We start from the raw sequence: 20,899 nt of genomic DNA, 5'->3' as shown, positions 1-20,899 counted from the left end.
TTTTAGGGGGAAGGTTGAAGACTTATTTGCCAGTATCAATGACACATGATACAAGGCACATTGTAATATTACACAAAAATGTGGATTTTACCGTGAAACCTTCCTGTAGTGACGCAAAGAAACATACTGACCATTTTTCACATGAAACCTGCAGTGACATGACATGACTTAAGAATGCGCCACTGAAGCTCTACAAGCAGGGGGAGAGGAGGGAGGGAGAGAGACAGGAAAAGCAAATGGTGACTGTGAACAAGAGTTTCTGTAAGCTACTTGACGCGGCGAACAATCCCCACGGAACAAAGAGGTTACAAAAATACATTTGGTCACCTGACCAATTTCCGCTGCGTTGAACTTTTTCAGATATGCTCCTTAAGCTTTGTGCGTTTAAGGCTGCGAGACCAATTCAGACCAGCAGATATGGAGAAGTCTCTAGCCTACACGTCCATTTCATTGACACCGATTGCACATTACTCAATAGACACACACTGAGGAGCTCATGTGCATTCATCACCCATTCATACACACATCACACATAATCACAATCAAGACTTCAGCAGCAGCTGTGAGATTAAAGGGAGGACATCAGTTTGACACTATCATTTATACTATACATATATTTATCTTGAGAGGCTTTTGAGCTACAAAATACTCTTAAGTTACAAAATATGTGCAATACTTGAACTGGTATGGAAAAGGCAGCTGCCACTCTTTATGAAATCTTGTTGGATTATCCTGCCACAAGAAACAAACCATCTGTGTAAACCCATGTCATATCACACTTGTTTTGTTTCTGTTTTTGCAAACATTTAATGTAACATCCCAGAACAGCATACCATTCATATCAAACATATGCTCCCTGCCTTTTCGTACAAGTTTCCAGTCCCTTTCATAAAGGCTTCCTAAGTACCACTGTATTATTAAGTGCTTGCACAAGACGGACCCATTTATTGAGCCTTAATGCTGCCATTTCTCATGCGCTTCCCTTCTTGAGGACTGTTTAGTTCTGTTCGGCAGGCCAGTACGTGGCCACATTCACATGCTAACACACACTCTTGGGCTATGTCAGCATCCGTCTTCTCTGAATTGCAGCTTCTTTCCTGCGGCAACTATCAGAAGAGGCTGACTTATCCTCATCAGCATGCCCAATGATCCCAGCCAATGGGATTATCTGGTGAGCATTGGAACACTGCAGCCCGGCCAACAGGGTGTCTGGCCTTTAGTTGGATTTATCTGGCCACTGTCTGATGTAGAAAACGACAGAGAAAAGGGCATGTTGAAGGATTTCTTTTGTTGGTTTTTAAATGTGTGGGGTTGGCCAAGTGGGGGAGACGGTGGGTGGATGAGGCAGAGTAGATCCTTTAGGTGTGGGGGAAGCAGACATTAGCTGTACATCCTGGCCAGCAGGAATCAAAGCAGTCCATCACCTGCAGCGGCAGATGGATACTCCGTGCAGACTCTAGTCAGTGTACTCAGCCACTATGGAGAGCAGTACTGTGATGTCATCTGGTTTTCCTCCTGCATGGACAGGAAACAGCAGCCAGTTAGGTTTGTTGCTTGAAAAACACGTTTGTAACCGTTCAAATTACAAAAAAAATACTCATCTTTTTTGTAATACTTGGACACTTACCTCTTACATTCAGTCCATTGTCACAGGCAAACTGTGCGAAAGGTGACATGTAGTTGGGGTCATAGGCCAACACATGGGCCTGCTCTGCGATGCTGCGGGCCGTCTGCTGAATGCTCTCATAGTTTGTGTTCTGACGAACCAAACAAAGCAGGCATTAGGCGTTTATCGTGCCCTTTTCTGATTCTACGGCAGACATGTTTGTCACTCACTTTGAGTTTCTTCAGCTCTTGCAGTATCATGTAGTCTGGCATGTTGTCAAAGAGCCCATCAGTGGCAGTGAGGATGATGTCGCCCAGTTGTACGTCAAAGGAGGTGCTGTCTGCAGCGTCAGGGCTGAGGGACAGACACAGGTGAGTTTCAGGTGCAGTAATTTTTGTCATTAAACATACCGACTGAGCTTAGCAACAGAAACTTGGTTGCTAATGGATAATGAAAAGTTCAGGTAATCATCACATGAGGTTTTTTTTTTGTTTTGTTTGTTTTCTTGGAAAGGACAGTTGGGTCCAAGAAAAGGTGCTGCCATTATGAAGGTGCTACAAATACACAGAGGCAGGAACCAAGTTAGTTTGCCAGTGTCGGGTTCAGTTCCTGGAAGATGTCCTTACCCCCTAAATCCAGTCAAGAATGTGATTCATTACAAACTGTCTGGACTGCATCACGACACAGTGAGCCAAAGCTCCCAGGAACAGCCTGTCCTGTGCTCTAATTTTTTAATGTATTTTTTTATGAAGCCAAAACTACAGTCACATGGGGAAAAAAAGCTGCTGTAGCGGCTGTTCTTGCAGCTAGTTAGCACTATGATGGCACAGCCACACTTACCAGAGCTGTTCCTCATTCTTTGTTATCTGTGCACACTGGGTGATTCATCATTAACATATTCATAAGCCAAAGACATTTGTGACACTTGATAATTACACAGCCAGTATAGTTATGAAGATAATCATTGGGCAAGAAGGCAAAAATCTGTGGGCTTATAGCTATGAAGCAATGCATCGAGAACATGATGTTTCCCTTGTATATTATTACTAATACAAAGACAGGCAATGAAAATGAATGTACAAACGGACTTGTGGCAAATAAAGAGCTGTGTGGCATTATCATAGAGAGTGCAAAGTGCTTAGCTGTATGTTTAAACATCTTTATTCAAACTTTTTAGTGCACTCTCAGGAATGCTGTAACTAGTTGTTAGCTTTGACCCTTGCACTCTTTTCTGTTAGTTGCTACATTAGTGACTGAAAGCTTAATCTGCTGATGCACTTGGACTAAATCCTTCAACCAAATGAAATGCTCGAATGTAAAAGGATTTCTCAAATCTATGGGCTGTCTGAAACAGAAGCAAGGTCAGCATTTAAGAAAAGTAAATACATATCTATAGTAACAAGTAAGTGCACTTGCAATCTTTTGTTTTTATTTATTTTTTTAAGAGTAAATTGCTTAATTTAAGAGGAGTCTGCTGGTGCAGGATTGGCTGTGGACTTGTGGATTTGCCCCATCAGCCCACACAGACTTTGACCTGAGGTAAGAGGGAAAGCTTGGCACACATCCACGGCCTGTCCTGCATTCTAACATCTACTGTGCTGCTGCTTGGCATGCCACAGCAACGAGACACAGCAGCACGTGGCCTCATACACAGTGGTACACTGCAGCTCGCTGCAGCGCAGTCGCTACAGACGCTCAGCCTTGCAGCAGGCCAGGTGCGCAGGCGCTACTGAATGTTGTTTCAGCAAGCAGTCTGCCTTGTTATAAGTACAGTATCATGTATCACATCTGCTGTAAAGAACACGTGAATGAGCAATGAAGTGTGCTGATGACACCCGTCCGTGTCACCGGCAGACTCGCTCAAATGAGTGTGGGAGAGCAGATGCACCAGGTGTTGCTCGTTAAGTGTTTCACCTGTCACTGAGGACGGCCCCCTCAGCCCCTGGGGGAGCAATGGACAGCTGGAAGGGGGTGTTGAAGTAGTGCTGCTGCTCATCTGAGCGGTGGACCACCTCCCCTCCCCGGACCACCAGGAAGCCAGAGTCTCCCAGGTTGGCCGTGTGCAGCCGATGACTCTGCCGGTCCAAAATCACAATGCAGGCCGTGCTGCTTCCTAAAAAAAATAATAATAATAATTAAATAAAAACCCCACACGTCACTTTTTATTTTCAATGCAAAACAAAGAAAATGTTTAAGATTAAATAAACAAATAAAAATGGGTAAATGCAACACTATAGCACATTAACCATCTCTGCACCCAAATACGTGTTCAGCTCCCAAAAGAAGAAAGATGCACAGATGCAACATTTAAAGCTGGAAACAGCCAAAAATCTTTCAGCTTCCAACCACAGCGGAGCTGTCCTCACTGGTGCTGCAGACAAGACAGGACAACTAACTTATGAGTCTGTACTCAGAAGTTAGCAGGAAGCCAGTTAGTCGTCATGTAAAGATGCCTGACTTATTTTTATAAAAACACAAATGTATAGCACGACTTTACTCGTAAACACAGAACCACAATACCAGCAAGATGTATGGAGGTAGAAGGAAGACTAAATAGATTTTAGGACTAGGAAAACAATGATCACAGCACTCAGCATTCTGAAAATACACATCAACATCAGTCGCTGCAGAGGCTATATGTGGAAACGGGGTCAACAGATCTTCGCTTCATCAAGCGGCTAACTGATAAAAAAAAAAAAACATTCTCAAGGCACATTTTAAAAAACAGGAGACAACACACCCGGTTAAGCTGAAAACAGTGTGAAAGGTCACAGATTTAGATCAAGCGGCACAGTGCTTCGGTGTCTGCATGTCTGTTAGTTTACCACGTAAGGTTTGTTCGTGTGTCCATCTGATTTCTGATTAGAATAAACTGACCGAACATTTGCATTTGCATCGTTTTGCCCTTTTCAGAGGAGGCCGAGTTGTAGGACAAGTACTGTGGTTGCTAATAACAATAACAATTAACAACGCCTGAGTTCTTTTCCAGTATGGCGTGAAAGTGTGACAATAAGCCAGCATGCACAGCACTGTCCCACTGGAACTGAAAAAGGTTTGCGCTGGAAACCATTTATTGATTATTTTTAATACCTGTGCTTCTACTAGTGTCACATGTAAATAAATCATCTATAACAGCAGGAAGGCCGGTCATTAGGGAGTACAGACTTTAATACATACATTTCTTTAAAAAACAAAAAAGCAACACTTTCTCTTACTTTCCTTTTAGTTTTACACAATTTCCAAGTGAAACTGGGAGAAAGGCAAATGAGGTCAACTTAAAAGCACAAACTTAATAATGAGAAAAGATTTTTTTTTAATTTGTCTTTCTGTGATGAAAGGAGGAAACACGAGCTAGTGGAAGAGGCGGACAGCGTGTGATCACACCCTGCTGGTGAGTCATCTGGCCCACCAAAATATGCTCTTTGGGGGGATCAACCTTCAAACCCCCTCACGCACTCTGACTCACTCCCTTTCGTGTCTCCAGCAGTACAAATTACTCACGCTACCGGCCTCAAGAACATTCCTTCTGCCATAAAAAAGCAACACAATACAGCGTTGTTTCCCCTGGTGCACATGTGATAACGGAATGGAAAAGTACTGACACGCGCCGAGACAGATCTGTTCCAAGCACATTTGTTCACTGATGTTACGTGTTTGTACACGTTCTGTCGTCGGGAAGCGGCGCAGAGCAGGAAAGGGACCGGTGGAAGTGAAGTGCATGGAGCAGGTTGGGCCTAGTGACGTCCCCTGGACTTTCGAATGTGAGCTGGCTGTTCTATTACTCATGATGCAAAAATCTCTAGCCAGCTACCATTAAACAAAACAGATGTAAACACAGCCCAGCCCAAGAAAGCTGAACTCCATGGAAAGCCTCCTGTTTATTGCCTCTACACAGCAATGCTTTAAATCTACTGCCCTACACAGTGCAAGTATGTACCAGAGATGGAGCATAAAGATTTGTCCACAGCAGCTGTCTGCAAAGACTTGTTGTTGTTTCTTGACAATTTTCAGTAAACCCACAACGCTGTGTTCAAAATTTGTACAAATTTTAATGATTGAAAACAAAAAAAGCTTTGGTGGCCTTTATTGTCAAATGGGCACCTTAAGTTGTAGACGCGACTCAGATTTGAAGTCAGCAGATGTTCAGTGTTTTGACCTCTTCGACTACCAGCTCTCAAGGTAAATATCTCTCGTCTATGTGGCACCCTGACTTTGGTTGACCCATTTCCAGAAATGGCCTCAAGATATGAAATGATCTGATGAAGTTAATGAATTATGGACTATTTCCTATTAAGCCATGGCCTTTGAGGCTTTTAATAATGGCCACCATTATTTCAGAGCAATCTTTTCCTCTAACAGCAGAATTAGGTTTGGACCTCAATCCCAGACTGTTATAAACCAAATTGGATTTTTATAGTCAATTTTCAAAAAGTACATGTCACTTGATTCAATTTCACACTTTTAAAATTTGCTTTAGAAAAATAAAAATAAAATCCTGCCAACCAGGCCTTTAAGATCCAAGAGATATTTTTTTGTAAAGCACAAGAATTTGTGGATGTTTTTCATCACCCAGAGAACATTTTGTACCAGTTTGTATTATGTCACTTGTTGTCTGTTTCTTCTGTGAAGTAATGACGTCTATTGCAAACCAAATCAATATGTACAATTGCACCACCCTAATACTTAAGATGCGAGTCTTTCAAAGACTCGATGTGGGAGCAGTGGTCTTTTTCACCATTTTGAACTGTTAATCATAGATCACCAGTTGGGCCTGCTGAAGGTTATTTTTAGAGAGCGTCTGCACATTGTTTCTAGCTGCAGTTCAGTGTCAGATTTCAAGGCGATCAGACTTACAGTGCAAGAGATGTGGCTTTTCTTATATTGAATTTGTTGTGCTGTAATCACCTTGGTACCATCTAGCTGCCTGGGATCACATTACTTGGAAAGCATTTGCCCATCATTTCCATCGACTGTGCCAAATTTTATGGTTGTAGCCCATTTAAGCTCATGATTTGACAGATAATAAAAATATATATAAATAAACTGTTACAAGCTGAATATGGTTCTATGCTTTTGGGAAAAACTGAAACCCTGTGTTTACAGCGGCTGCACTCACCCAGTAGTGGCACTTTGTTCTGCAGTAGCTCATAGTAGCTGGTTGTGAGGACTCCCACCGGGTTGCTGGGTACAAAGCGTCCTTCCTTCACTAACCTCTCACATGTCTTCATCAGTGTACCCGAAAACTGCGATGGGTCCACGCCATAGTCTCTCCAACCACCTACACCATCCGCCACACCTAAAAGGAGTTGATTTCATTATGGGAAATAACGATTAATCCCTTATTACATTAAAAAAATAATAATCTTTCCTCATAACCATTAATTGTGTAATATGTACAATGTTTAAAAACAAAACTGAAAGAAATCTGCAAATTGGAACTCCATGTTTCAGTTAAGAACATTGAGGATTAAACTAGCACCAAGATGCAGATATGATTTTTAACATTCCACAAGTAAGCCTCGCAGCTGCATGACGAACAACAACAATCACTCCCAGCAAGATGGAAAAAGACGCAAAAATGACAAAATGTACAAAGCTTTCAAATGTCCCATTACTCAATTCAAGCATTTCTCATACTGATTGGTAGAGTCTCTGCTCGTCTAACGACTTCAGAAAGTTGCTTCAAGTAGCTCCACATTACCGTCCCGCTTTATGTTTGTTGTAATTTAACCCACCTTAAAATCTGTCCCCTCAGTTAAATGCATTAAATCCATAAGGGAAACCTTCATTAACCTTTTTACAGAAACATGGCCTGCTTATTTGAGTTTCACTAAGAGCTTTTGTCCCCAAAGGAGCACTTAGCTAGGTGCAAGGTTTTCCTAGGAAGGAAACTCTAGTCTTGTTACTCTCAGGGCGCAGACATCTGCTCCACTGACCATACATGGAGGAGTCTCACCACCCTGTGCCACAGCTAAGAAACAGGCCTCCTCAAGTCAGACTGATGTGCCGAAAAACAACAACTTTGCGAAAATATCACAGTAATCAATAGCAATCATTTAGAAATACCCAGACAGTCGTTAGATATGCATAAAAGCTGCTAAGGTCTTCAATAATAGGTTTACACGGGATCAAGGCTTCCGTGCTTAAGAGTCTTTTTCATCAGCAGGTTTTAAAGTATCGGTTTTGGCTGCTTAAGATATTCTTTATGTCATGAATGAATGCTGCACGCAATATGAACCCACTAAAAGTTCAAGCGTACAAAGAAGATGCAACAAGCACAAAAGTCTGAAAAATACACGCACAAATTTAACACTCAGAAGGCATTGACATTGAGCCTTCTGATCAGTTTCATTCTGAAAACCCCCCCCAAAAAAAACAACAACACGTGCAACCCACGGAGGGGCTGACCCCTGACCTGTCAGTCACGTCTTACTCAGTGTACACGGAGCAATGTCTTATTGTTTGGTTAAGGTTTCATCAGCAAACAGACATGGGATACTCACCCAAAACATCGGCAGACCTGTGTCGGGCAATGAAACACGCGTCGTCCCCATAGCACATCCCTTTCTTCAGGATCCCTCTGCGGAAATCCTTTCCAAAACCGCAGCTCGCTGTCACCAGACTGTAGTCACGGCTGTCTGTCTGAGAAAGTCCGCCGATGACAGCTCTGGCAACCAGTCTACCGTACGACAGCACGGACAACATCACCTACGACACCTGCTCCCACCGAAAAAACCGGCCAAGCTAGCAGTCCTGCTAGCTCAGCGTCGACGCGAGCACACTATTATATTGACTTGCTAGTTTGCTAACGAGGCTGGAGATGTGCGGCTGAGCTACCCAGACAGACAACAGCCGCCACGCACGCCCAGACAATGCCTCCCGCTGATATGACCACAGCCTCCGAGTGCTTTATTCTTCCGCTGTGATAACTAGGAGAAAGTTAAGGAAAAACGTCGCCCGTTCTCCTCCAGAAACCCTGTAAGCGTTGATTCTCGGCGGCCATGGCGCCACTTCTGCCTCGGAGACGCTACATAACACAAAATGTGGACCTACAGCCCTGCGGTCTCAACACACTCTGCTCCACGAACCCGGTCTTGTGACTGCTCTGACGTCAGACATCGTTACGCAACGTACACTTCCTGATATGGAAATGTTATATTCAGTCAGCTTTTACTGTATAAAACGGCCATAAAACTCCAGTAGTTGGCAGGTTTTACGCGTAGATACACATTTTAAGGACAAAAATACATTTACATGGCCTTTTTCTGAACAACTATAACACATGGAAATAGCTAAGAATATATTACATTAAAATAAATAAATAAGAACGCAAATAAAGACATTAAGACTTTTTATTCATGAATTTGCTACCCTGTACATATACAAGACTGCTCACATCTGGGATTATTTACCATTTCCCTAGATGCAACGTAGTTTGCAGTATGTTCTATCTCCCCCTTGTGGGTATCCCTGGATGGAAACTACCCTTAATTATAAGATGTTCTTGAGCAAGGTGGTTAAGTATTTTCGTTTACAACTGTTGTTTTTTAAAAAGCTGTAATTTCTTTGGAATAAATACACTCAGACAGAAAATTTCCCCCTAAAATACACTCAAATGTTTATTAGAAAGATTTAGACATTACAAGAGTGCATCTTTATTTGTTTAATTTAGCACGACTTGTTTAAAAATGTGATGCAGTGTACAGTCAGCGTTCTAAGACACTGACGGTTAAATGAATACAATATAAAGTTTACAGAAGTAAACAGGTGTTTGTGACTTTCTCCATAGTTGTATAGCCATTAATAACATTAATTATTGACAGTGGGGGGAAAAAAAACAATGATAAAGGAATAAGACATGAACGAAACTGGAAAAAAATTGTGCACAGCTTCAAACAAGGCATTCCTGTGCATAAGTAGCCATATTGTTACATTTTTCCTGATTGAACAGTCATATGTGGCAAAGACTAGCTGCAAAATGGGAGTGCAAAACACCTGAGGTTTTCATGGTGACATATCAATTTACCCCTGTGGACAAAACAACAAAAATATTTTGCTTTCATCGAGAAGGAGTGAATATCTTTTCAGTATTGGCAGCATGAAGGATAATCAATCCCTCAAATGCAGAAGAACAGAGCAGAACAAAGAAGTCAGAGTCTGGCCACCCCTTCATTTCTTGGCTTGCTTGGTGACCATGCTGCGGGGGGGAGTCACAGGACGGCTGCCGTTGGGCTTCTTCTTTTCAGCTGGTTTCAAAATCTATATCAGGTTGAAAACATTTAATGAATAGCTGTACACCGTCTGTACAAATATCTTAGATTAGATCACTGCCACGAAAACGCAATGCTTAAAATAAACAAAAGGTACTGTACCTGAAAAGAGCACATGAGAGTCTCATCCACGCTCATCATGGCACCGGCGTTGTCAAACTCCCCACAATAGTTAGGCGCTGAAAACAAAGTGACGAGCTGCCTCTTTGCGAAAAATTCATAGCCATCCTCGACAACCTGCCAGTGAGAAAATACAAATTGGAATGACATGTTTACACATTTTCAAAATACATAAACTAGGAGTAGCCTCAACTAAATCATGCAAGTAGACATGAAGGTGGTCAGATCTAAAGCGCAGTCTAGCAGTCTAACCTAATGGGTTATGGTTCACAGGATCTTTAACTCAATATAAAAACTCAAAACATATTGTCAGGTTTGTAAGTGGAGTCTGAGTGGAGTTTAAAATCAAAACCAGCAGGGTGTAAGTGAAATGAAGACTTGAAGCTTTAACTCAAGCACTCCAACAAATAACAAAAAAGATTCCATTTATTGTTAAAGGCATCTATTATTGGGCCTTACTGGCCTACCACTCCAAAATAACCTTTATGTATCTAATTGGTTTGAGAGGAAACTAGATTTCTGCACCTCCTTAATAGTGGCACTTCTACAAATGCACATGCATGTTCCCTTAGATGGTTTTAAGCCCAGAAATTCTGCAGGAAAAGGTGTTATTCAACACTTTGGCAACAACTGCAGACACTGGAAGGCAACCCATCAAAGACAAACCGATCAAAAACTCTGGCAATAAAACATGTACCTGCAGAACCGGAGTTACCAGCAGTAACTACTTTATTCTGAGCTTGCCGTTCCTCTCTTGACAATGTAGGCTGCTCACTTGTGGTAGATAGCAATGCAATCAGTCGATGACTAGCCATACTGAATGTTGATAACAGCTTTTGGCCAAAGGCTAACGGTGCAGACTGATTCAATTTTATGTTTGTGGAGCAAATGAAGGGTGTGCTGCATCTGTCTGCGCTTGTCTGGTAGGAGAGGCTTATGACAAAGCACAGAGAGCTGCACAAAGTACCGCGAAACACCAGCCTATCAGTTTTGCAGCACACAGATAAATCTGATTAGACACTATACACTTCACAATTCATCTTGATACGTCTATCAGCAGCTACATCATCAAGTACATTAGTGGCAAAGGTTTACTGGTCACTATTAAAGTCTAGCCTGGCCTCTGGTCAGGAGTTTCAAGTAAAACTTGTGTATTTACGTTCACAATCACTTGTCTTAATTGCAGACTCAACATGCCTCAACAGTGTTTTTCCTTATTAGTTGTCGTACTGACCAAACTCTATTTTTACATTAATAAGCTACACATTATATTCTACTACTACAAGCTACTGTCTATTCTGACAAACATCTTTTCCACAAAATTACACAAGACTGCACTGAAAGCTGAGCTCTCTTGTCTTTGCACTGGCATTAAGTGGCAGCATTAAAGTAATTTGTGACTATTCTAACATCAATTTCTCTCCATATTCTTTAAGTCTCTAGATATTTTTTTTAAAGTAAAGCTTTAGTTGAACACGTAACAACCTCTGGAAATGCGCAAATAATTTTACTTTGATGCAAACGCAAGCCAAAACGGTCAAAACCCACTGTCCACTACACACACACCACGTGTGCTAGTATATCATGTCCTGTACCAAGTGTATCTTGCCTCTGGCCAGTACACGGCCACCTCCCACCTCCCACAGTGACGTTTCTGTTTGTGATGACGGAGGTGATTACCTGATGGGCACGACAGATCAGGTCCAGGTCATGCTTGTGCAGGAACTTGGCTACCACCTCTGAGCCAAAGGTAAATGACACACCCCTGTCGTTCTCCCCCCAGCCCAACACATCCTTGTCTGGATCAGACCAAAGTAAATCGCACAGCAGACCCTGGTCAGGCACGTCAGTGGGACGCATGATGCGTCTGATCTGCTCCATGGACTGAAGGTCAGGGGACAGTCCTAAATGGAACAGTAAAGTAAAAGTACAAATAAACACACTGATACTGAGGTCAGCACCGATTGGAACTGGGTGAGCTCCATGTCAGGTAACAAACTGCAAAAACAGCGTTTCTCAAGGACAAATAATAAACGCTGATATCAAATGTACACTACTTCTAACATCATGCATACAACCAAAACACTTTAGAGTTGATAGTAGGGTTTTGTGCCAAAACATTCATTCTGCGCATTATAACCCACCGCCATGGCAGCAAAAGATCTTCTCATCAACAATGGCGGCAATTGGGAGGCAGTTAAAACAATCTGTGAAGGTCTTCCAGAGTTTGATGTTGTACCTTCTTTTACCTAACACAGTAAGACAAGAAATTATACTTCATTTTTTTCCATTATCTCATACCAACAACTTCCTCCAAACAGTTTAACCAGCAAAAGATAACGCAACAGAGAGTCTGACAGGTACCCTTAATGGACACAAGAGGCCCCAGGTTGGACATTTCTAGTCATTCAACAATACTCACACTCATCATAAAAACCATATATTCTGTTGATTGAAGCACACTCATGGTTTCCCCTCAGCAGGAAGAAGTTTTCTGGGTATTTGATTTTGTAGGCCAGTAGAAGACAGATGGTCTCCAGTGACTGCTTCCCCCTGTCCACGTAGTCCCCCAGAAACAGGTAGTTGCTCTCAGGAGGGAACCCCCCATACTCAAACAGCCTTAGCAGGTCATAGTATTGCCCATGGATGTCACCTGCAGGGCAAATACCAAGCTGAATTATACACATTGCTATTGAGTCATACACCACTTATCATACGTCAGTACATACTATCAGTCAATTGCTGAGTCAATCTTTCTGGTAAGTAAGTGCATAGCTTTTCTTACCACAAATCTTGAGGGGGGCCTCCAGCTCCAGGAGAATGGGTTGACTGAGGAAGATCTCCCTGGACTTGAGGCATAATCCACGAATCTCGTTCTCCTGCAGCTGAACATTCTTGCCAGGTTTTGCTCCTCTGACTGGAATAAGAAGACAAAAATCAGTAAGAATAACACCTAAACACTATTCCAGCTAACCCGGGCATTGCATCTCTGCCCGGACGCCAATTGGGACAAACGGTGAGTGTAGAAGCCATATGCCGTGACGGAATTCGCGGTGTTTGTGTATGAGAACACAGTGTACGTGACATGTCGTTTCACACCCTTCAGACACACCAATATTCTGAGTCAAGAGACGCATTACATAAAGGTGGTAGCCGACATTAATTAAAATATTACGTTATCTTGCAAATATTTCTGATTATTGTTACTAGTTATTGCAGCAAGATGAGCACGAGCTAAAGCTAGCTATCGACTATTAGCATTTACCATAACATTTAAATAATAAAACAAGTGTTTTGTGGAAATTTTTGTATTTACTTACCTTCTAAAAGCCGCTGGATGATACTATCTATGTTGAGCTTGTCAACATCAGCCATTGCAAGCGTCGGTGTTACGAAAAAATCGCTCCAGTCAAATCTAGGTCTTCGCGTTGACACACTTGTGAAAGCTAGCCCGCTAGCTATCCTAGCATTAGCTTGCTTATGTTAGCTTCGTCTATTTTCCGGCTGAGGGTAGAAGATGTTGCCGCGACCCTGATACCGTTTAGCCACTAGCCGACACTTTTGACAGCCTAATACGCTACTTAAAGATCGCGATTTTAAAAATGCCAACATCAATTGTTTCGTTTTGTTAAAAAAAAAGGGACGGGGACTATAAAAATAAGCGTCAACCAACACAAACGGTTGCTAGCGACGGTGTCCCGTTTCTGTTTTTCCTTTGCCGCACCTTGTACTGCTAAGCCAGCGGCTTGTGCTGGTAGCTGCTACACTACTGCCCCCTACTGTGCTGGATGGGGACAGCTTCAGACCTTCTGAAGCCCTTTAATGTTTTTTCTTTGGATATTTGTTGATTTTTCACTCATTTTCAGTCCAGTCCTTGTACCTGACAATTTTCAGAGGGATATTTTTTTAAATTTACGTGCTTTGTAAGCTACTTAACCCACAAAAGGGCCCTAACTCAATAAATGAATCAGTGTTGTTTCTACACATAACACGTTGAGCCACTTTGGTATAGCCCCCTGACACAATACCTGAACGTCATGTCGTTTGGAGAACATGAAAATTATACCAAACACACTGCCAACACAGTACAAAGTATATCTGGATAGAAAAACACACACTATGGTTTGGCCTCCTCAGTCGCCAAGTCCTCAACATTATCGAAGCAGTGTGGGATCATCTCGACAGAAACCAGAATAACAGGCAGCCAACATCCAAAGAAGAGTTTTGATTGTCCTTCAAAAAGCCTGCAGAACTATTCCTGAAGACTGCTTAAAGAAATGCTAAGAAAACATCCCTAAAAAAGTTCAGCCTGTTGTGAAGAATAAAAGTATTGCTATCAAATATTGACTTTGAAGTTCATTAGAAATTTCAAAACTTTTGGCTTATATAGTGTATTTCCATGTATGTTTGATCTCGTTTCAATAAATTACTCCACTTATTTTCCATTTCCCTAGTAAAGTATAATGAAATTAGGTTTTTTTCACCATACCGGATATTAATTATACGCAGTTCCTGTTCTGTGTTATCTGATTAGGAAATAATTCAGTATGATGAACACTTTTGCTTCAATTTGAAAATCAGTTAACCAATAAAAACCTTAGAGATGCACCAATTTCTAGGCAATCAAGAAATTGATTTTCATGTAAAATAAAGAGATGCATAAGTACAGTAAATGATACTGGGGTATACAGTAAGTGTAATTACAGATTAGCTTTACCATTAACAGAAGCTGAGCTATGGTGGAGTAGCCACATAGAGCCTTTAAAGGACACACTGTCTACCTAGCAATCCTTTCCCTTATATTTATACACTTAAAGTACTCTTTAAGGCAAAATTGAACAAATGGGACTTGGAGCTTCTGGGTTCCAGTGTTCTTCTACTGATCAACAGTGAGCACTGAAATAAAATCACTATATACAGATAATTAAATATCACTACTTATGGAAGATGAAATACACTGAGATTCGCTTCTTCAATGCATCTCTGTGAGGTTGAATCTTTCTTTATTGATTTGTCAAAAACATCCGAGGTCAAACTCTTAATTTCACCTTTGAAGAGATTACTCATATATATTCAAATAATATACATACATATACATGTTATAATCATGAATGAATGAATGAACACATTGATCCATGTGCATATTCAAAAACTGAAGCTGAAGTTATTTACGTTTTTGCTTTCTGTTTTTGCTGTGATCATATCTCAGCACAAATACGACCCAGTGAGGGAGGATGTGATTATTCCTGGTCTTTCTCTTCACCGTGTGTGATGACATAGACGAGGTTCTTGTAGTCCAGGTTCCCTGCTACATCTGGAGGGAATGCCTGAAACATCTGCTCCATCTTTGGGTACGAAGTAAAAAAGAAAGGTTACAGAGCGTATCTGCATTTATAAAAACTCAAGGCTCAACTATCTGTGACATCGTCAGAGGTGGAGCACTAACCTCTTCAGCAGAGAATCTGTCAGCCTGGGTCGTCAGCATCTCTGTCACACTGTGGAGACGAGCAGCAATGATGAGCAAACGAGACGCAAATGTCACGAGTCGCTTAAGAACCAGACTATTACTCACAACTCTTTCTTTAGTGTTCCTTTTCCCTCAGGGTCAAAGACTTTAAAAGCATTAAGGATAGTCTCCTCTGGGTCAGCACCTGTAGATGAAAAGTGGCAGTTCTGCATTGAAGAAAAATGATTTCATTTTTTGAACGTCATATAACGGCATCTTCGTTTACCTTTTAGTTTCTCTCCAAACATGGTGAGAAAGACAGTGAAATTAATGGGCCCTGGTGCCTCCTTCAGCATGTCATCAATCTCTTCTTGTTTGACATTTAAACGGCCTGAAAAACATGGAATATATGGTGAAACAGAGGTTGCAATTAATGCTCATTTTTTAAACTGATATATTATTTATTGAAAATAGTCCAATAAAGAGATTAAAACAAATCCACAAAAGCTCAACAGAACTATTGGATGGGTTGACCATGCCATCCAGCCCAAAATGACCAAAGAAGGAATTGGAAGGGGATGCAGTTGCTGGAAATTTGGAATAACAACAGTTTTCCAGCTTTGTATTAAAAAAAAATCTATTGAGTTTTTTTTCAAGGCACATTCAACACTTGGTCCTTTAAATATATTCTAAAACCACTGGAACATTTAAACAAATGTAGAACATGAAGTCAGCAAGCTTGATGGATAGTACTCAATATAATACACAACATTTTCCAAAAATATTAAACAAAATTGAATCCCAGGTCGATAAAGACTAGAACAGATTTGTTGCAGTAAGTCAAGGTTCTTCTTATACAAAATAAAACCTAAATGAACAATAATAAAGAAAAATGAGGTATGGCTTTTGATAAAACTCTTTTGAATGACTCTATCTAATCAAAGTATTGGAATAGAAATGGAAAATGGAATAAATCACACAACAAACGTCGAGAATAACTAGCTCAGGAAATAGCTATCATTATATCCAGAGGACATAATATTGTTTATTGCAAAATGACTCAGTTGCAGGTTTAATACATTTAGTAGAAACAGTTGGAGATATTTCCAGGTATGCAGTAAATATGTTGACAGTAAACCCTAGGAAGGAAAACATATGTATTAAAATAAAAAAAAACTTGGAAAGGTTTTGAGACTCTTTGAAATATGTGGAAGACCGGGAGTTTGTTGTGAACCATGTGTTATTTGAAAAGATACAAATATTCTTTTTAATGTAAATTTGATCATGTTTGTTTGCTGTGCTTTTCTTGTTTAGTCTGTGTTGTAATATGTTTAATAGGTTTGCTTGTTTATGTATAATATTAATAAGTCTTACGTTGGGGGGAAAAGTCAGCTAATGATTAAACTCATGACTACTACAGCTCAATTTATCACTTATCTGTTTGTTCAGACGGTATTTTAAAAATGGCAATTAAACATCCCAGAACTCAAGGTGAGTTCTACTTGCTGAGACAATGAAATTCTTACATGTGAGAAGCTGGAACCTGAGAATGCCTAAGGTTTCTTTTGTTTTTTGCTGGACTTGTGTAATGTATTCATGTGAAACCATCACAACAGGAACGTGACACACAGTGAGTTTACCTAAAGCTGCAAAGGTGTCCCTGAGGTCGTTCTTGTCAATGAAGCCATCTCTGTTTTGGTCCATGATAGTGAACGCCTGCGGGAGTATACAGAGTGAGCAGACATCGCAGTGAGTAAACTGCTCAAATTCAATGTGAAAGAAAGCCTTTGGCAGAGTACCGACTTCTTTGAACTCCTGGATCTGGGCCTGTTCGAACATGGAGAACACATTGGAGCTGGCTCCCTCCGCTCTCTTCTTTGCTTTCTTGGGTGCCTGTGGGGGGTTTAGCGATGACACTCTTAATTAGATCCAATAGCAATGACACACGATCATCACCTGGCTCTTCCGTACAGCCTTACTCATTATCGGTTTTACTGTCACACGTGGTAATGAGCTGACGATCAGCTCACTCGTGCGTGTGTCTTAGTGGGGGGGGGGGTGTATGCATCTATTGCACAAGAGGAAAGGTTTATACTGGGGGGCACACATTTCATTAGTGAGGATTACAAACACTGTCAGTTTGTTATGGAAATATTTATTCGAGCCTCCAGTTTTGGGAGCACACAGGGTAAGCCTAGGGAGGGTGTGGTCCACTGCCTGCACTCTCATAGTCCCAGGATCACATGAGGGATTATTCTATAGGGTGTATGTGATGACAGGAGAGTACACTGAGCCCTGTTTGATCAGAAATCCCTCAGAGGCAAGGATTATGTTGAGCTATTTACATGACTGCCAAGGAACTGTGAAAAACACCGTAAGGGGGATGCAGCGCAGTGACATCATGTTGCTCGGATTCAGGGTCCTCTCGACAGCTGCTGTCTAACCCTTGTTGTGGATTAGCTCTTGTATATCTCATGGAAGGGACCTCTGGCACTCAGATACATTTATTTAATTATTTATTTTGTTTTAAGAGGATTCATGTACTCGTGGGCAACGAGGCAGAGTTTGCTATTTCTTGCTGTTGCCCAATGCACATCACTGTTGGACCAGCGGAAACTTTATTGGGCCAAATATTACGCGAATAACCACTGACCTCTTCATAGCTTGCACCTGTTGCTCGTGTTTCTCTGCTGTCTGCTCCGCACTCCCTTTGTTTTGCTCTTTCCAACCCGGTTGGCTGCTCTTCTAAGTCTCTTTTCTGTTTTTTTGCTGCCTTTCTCTCACCTCTCTCCTCTTCATCCCTCCCATTTCCTCTCCTTAAATGTTGTGTGTGTTTTAAATGTCATTGCTCCATTTTATTGCAAACACGGAGGAAAAAGTTGCAAGTAAAATTTTTTTTTTTAAGGTCAAGACTTTCGTTACCGCCTCCTCCTTCTCCTCTCCGAGACAGTTAATTTGTTGTCATTTTGATGAAAATGTCTTCAAGTCGAGTATACAAATATCTCATCAATAGGACACCGGAACATTGTCCGATTGATTATTTAAAGGAAAAAAAGGCCTCACAACATATTGACATGGAGTACATTGGTGCGTTATCTGTTGTTTGAAAAGAGCAGACTTTGACGGACTGTTATACAGATATCTACAGTAAACACATTAATCACACAGCAGAAACAGACTGTCTCCTCACAGTCTGGTGCTTATTTTAAACAATGTTAAAGACAATAACAATGAGATCTGTATCCACTTACCATGTTTCAGTGTTAGCTGGATTTGGACCAAGCAGTATCCTCGCTGCTTTATGATGGAGCAGCCCCCCCCAAAACAAGGGGCTGATATACTCACCCCTCTCCTATCTATAATGGCGCACACTTATGGGCTATAAATACTCCATGCCTTGTTTAGGCAGAGACACAGGTAAAGAGGTCTATTCTCTCACTGCCACCATTGTCTGAGTTCATGAGATTTAGGGATAATAGCCAAACACACATACCCCATTACTGAGCCCCCAGAATAACAACAGGACATAGCTCTGGCTCGGGAAGGACAGTTGTGTTTGTGACTGACAGTTGCACTTGATGGGATCCATCATCCAGCTGTCCTGTTACTGCTCCACAGAGACTGAGGGACAACCTCTGACTGGAGCCATTTCTTGGTAGCACAATAAACAGAACTGTTAGCTGAAGCTTTCTGAGCCCCAATAAGAGTTGATCATAAACAGTATGTCATGCTGTGGAAAATAGGCAACCTTGTTCATATCATGTGTTTTTTCAAAGCAGTGTTCAGTTTCTGTCCTGCGGCAGTGCTGGACATCCAGCAGTGAGACTGAGCTTCATTAGATAATTAACAAGGTAGTGGACACACTTAACACACCATACTGCAAAACACAGCGGTGTAAAGGTGAAGTTTTAGCGCTAACTGACAGCAGCTTAAGCGGATTTTATGTTGGCAGTTTGCTTCTGAGATACACCGGTGCTCTGGATCACGTCAGACTCGGGCCTTTGAGTATGTCTGCAAACTCCTCAAGTTCATACTGAGCTTGGAAAACTGCTTCCAGGTGCTCTGGTCCCACAACTTAGAACTCACCACAACACCACCTCTTTGGTATTTCTGAATTCATAATGAAAAATCATTTGGCTTCCATCTTTACCCATTTGATTTGATTTGACTCTGACGCTGAGCTCTTCCATCCCTAATCAATCACATTTGTATATTCTGTTCTTTTTTTAATCCCCTTTTATTGTTCATTACGTATCTTTTATTTTTCATATTTGATGAAAACTATCTATTATTTATATTACTAGCTTTGCTGTGAAAATAGAGACAAATGTGTCACCTTTTACTAATTTACAAAGACTCCTCTTTTATTTCTTTGACCAGTCATTTACCCAGTTTGTCCAGTAGATAGTGCTAGCAACCCACAACATTCAGCATCCAGGCTGAACTAGTATAGAAGGCATTTTGGACCAGTTTCTGGAGCATTTAAGAGCTTTCTTAGGTTGTCTCCATACATTTTATAGTAAAATTGTCCCCAGATAAAATCTACAATAACCAATCATGGATGGAAGTGACAGCATCTGACTGCTCACTGTGTGTTTATTTATGGCACACTTGTTTGTATCCAGCTAAACAGCTGGATAGTGTTTTTCCTGGTTTTCCTGACTTTTGTTAAAATGTCTAATGTCACAAACAGGAATTATTATTTATTTATTAATAAGTTATTGTAATTGTGGCTCAAATGGCACAGTGCTGTCCTCTTCCTACTTTTTGCACCATTCTGAACCTGTAATAAATTCCGAGCAGACACCCACGACGTCTGTGAGGGTTTAGCGATTTTGGCCTTAGGCGAGTGATGGGACTGGGACATTGCATCATTTTCAGCAACACTGAATCTGTTTACTTTTGTTGTCTCACGCAATTTCAAAACCTTTAGTGTTCTGGTGTTTCAAAAGTTTTATCTGCAATCAAAGTGCCTCAAATAGGGTATTTAATTATGTTGATATAATTTCTATTCATGGACATTTTAGGATAATATCACATTTTCCAATGAATAAATCATCAAACCTTTGTGTGGTTGCTAATCACCTAACTGAGGTAATCTGCACATTTAAAATAGTGCAGATGCATTGTGTGAACTCATATACTTTGTGTGATAATCTCAAATAACATTAAAAAAAGAACTCCCAGGTATTAACAATGTTGTTCGCTTTCATGAGAATGCCAGCGGAAAGTTGCAACTAAAATGTAGCTGTAAAGTTATGATTTAGTCCAAGTGTTAGCTCTTGTACCAAGTTAGCACAGTTAATAAGTCAGTTATGAATAATGGGCTGTATTTAACACTTATTTATTTTACTGCAACTTTTAATGCAACTACATTTCTTTCTTTCTTTTCTTTCTGCTCTCCTTTCTCTTCTCTTCCCTCATCCCAAAACTGCTTTTGGAGATGTCTGCCCCTCC

General features: G+C 41.0%; 3 protein-coding genes across 3 annotated transcripts; all 3 read right to left on the bottom strand.

Annotated features, from left to right (window-relative positions):
* Positions 1-599: 599 nt before the first annotated feature.
* Positions 600-8,723, bottom strand: pptc7a (protein phosphatase targeting COQ7 a). The gene is made up of 6 exons (XM_005746081.2): positions 8,110-8,723; positions 6,723-6,902; positions 3,521-3,719; positions 1,837-1,960; positions 1,628-1,757; positions 600-1,515 (listed from the first exon to the last, which is right to left on the bottom strand). The coding sequence occupies exons 1-6, from the start codon at positions 8,309-8,311 to the stop codon at positions 1,457-1,459; spliced, it is 894 nt and encodes a 297-aa protein (XP_005746138.1). The 5' UTR covers positions 8,312-8,723; the 3' UTR covers positions 600-1,456.
* Positions 8,724-9,199: 476 nt separating this feature from the next.
* Positions 9,200-13,772, bottom strand: LOC102201367 (protein phosphatase 1, catalytic subunit, gamma isozyme). The gene is made up of 7 exons (XM_005746083.1): positions 13,317-13,772; positions 12,782-12,913; positions 12,419-12,649; positions 12,141-12,245; positions 11,677-11,900; positions 9,979-10,113; positions 9,200-9,865 (listed from the first exon to the last, which is right to left on the bottom strand). Exons 1-7 carry the CDS (start codon positions 13,369-13,371, stop codon positions 9,776-9,778), a joined length of 972 nt encoding a protein of 323 aa, XP_005746140.1. The 5' UTR covers positions 13,372-13,772; the 3' UTR covers positions 9,200-9,775.
* Positions 13,773-14,964: 1,192 nt separating this feature from the next.
* Positions 14,965-18,776, bottom strand: myl2b (myosin, light chain 2b, regulatory, cardiac, slow). The gene is made up of 7 exons (XM_005746080.2): positions 18,694-18,776; positions 17,246-17,335; positions 17,083-17,158; positions 15,729-15,833; positions 15,569-15,647; positions 15,443-15,491; positions 14,965-15,341 (listed from the first exon to the last, which is right to left on the bottom strand). Exons 1-7 carry the CDS (start codon positions 18,694-18,696, stop codon positions 15,237-15,239), a joined length of 507 nt encoding a protein of 168 aa, XP_005746137.1. The 5' UTR covers positions 18,697-18,776; the 3' UTR covers positions 14,965-15,236.
* Positions 18,777-20,899: the final 2,123 nt, after the last annotated feature.

Source organism: Pundamilia nyererei, unplaced genomic scaffold, assembly GCF_000239375.1.
Source record: "Pundamilia nyererei isolate P.nyererei 1_Seehausen unplaced genomic scaffold, PunNye1.0 scaffold00172, whole genome shotgun sequence".
NCBI lineage: Eukaryota > Metazoa > Chordata > Actinopteri > Cichliformes > Cichlidae > Pundamilia > Pundamilia nyererei.
Note: the sequence above shows the minus strand (reverse complement) of the source record. Positions and strands in the feature narration are given on the sequence as shown.

Bases quoted from the DNA above. Each gene is read 5' to 3' on its own strand.
- myl2b (XM_005746080.2), bottom strand. The intron at 15,834-17,082 runs GTAAACTCACTG...CATGTTTTTCAG, and splicing joins GGACACCTTTGCAGCTTTAG to GCCGTTTAAATGTCAAACAA. The intron at 15,342-15,442 runs GTTAGTGCTCCA...TCGTACCCAAAG, and splicing joins ACAGATTCTCTGCTGAAGAG to ATGGAGCAGATGTTTCAGGC.
- pptc7a (XM_005746081.2), bottom strand. From the start codon at position 8,311: ATGTTGTCCGTGCTGTCGTACGGTAGACTGGTTGCCAGAGCTGTCATC. The intron at 6,903-8,109 runs GTGAGTATCCCA...AACTCCTTTTAG, and splicing joins CAGGTCTGCCGATGTTTTGG to GTGTGGCGGATGGTGTAGGT. The intron at 1,516-1,627 runs GTAAGTGTCCAA...CTGTCCATGCAG, and splicing joins CAATGGACTGAATGTAAGAG to GAGGAAAACCAGATGACATC.
- LOC102201367 (XM_005746083.1), bottom strand. From the start codon at position 13,371: ATGGCTGATGTTGACAAGCTCAACATAGATAGTATCATCCAGCGGCTT. The intron at 12,650-12,781 runs GTAAGAAAAGCT...TTTGCCCTGCAG, and splicing joins GGCCCCCCTCAAGATTTGTG to GTGACATCCATGGGCAATAC. The intron at 9,866-9,978 runs GTACAGTACCTT...AACCTGATATAG, and splicing joins CTCTCATGTGCTCTTTTCAG to ATTTTGAAACCAGCTGAAAA.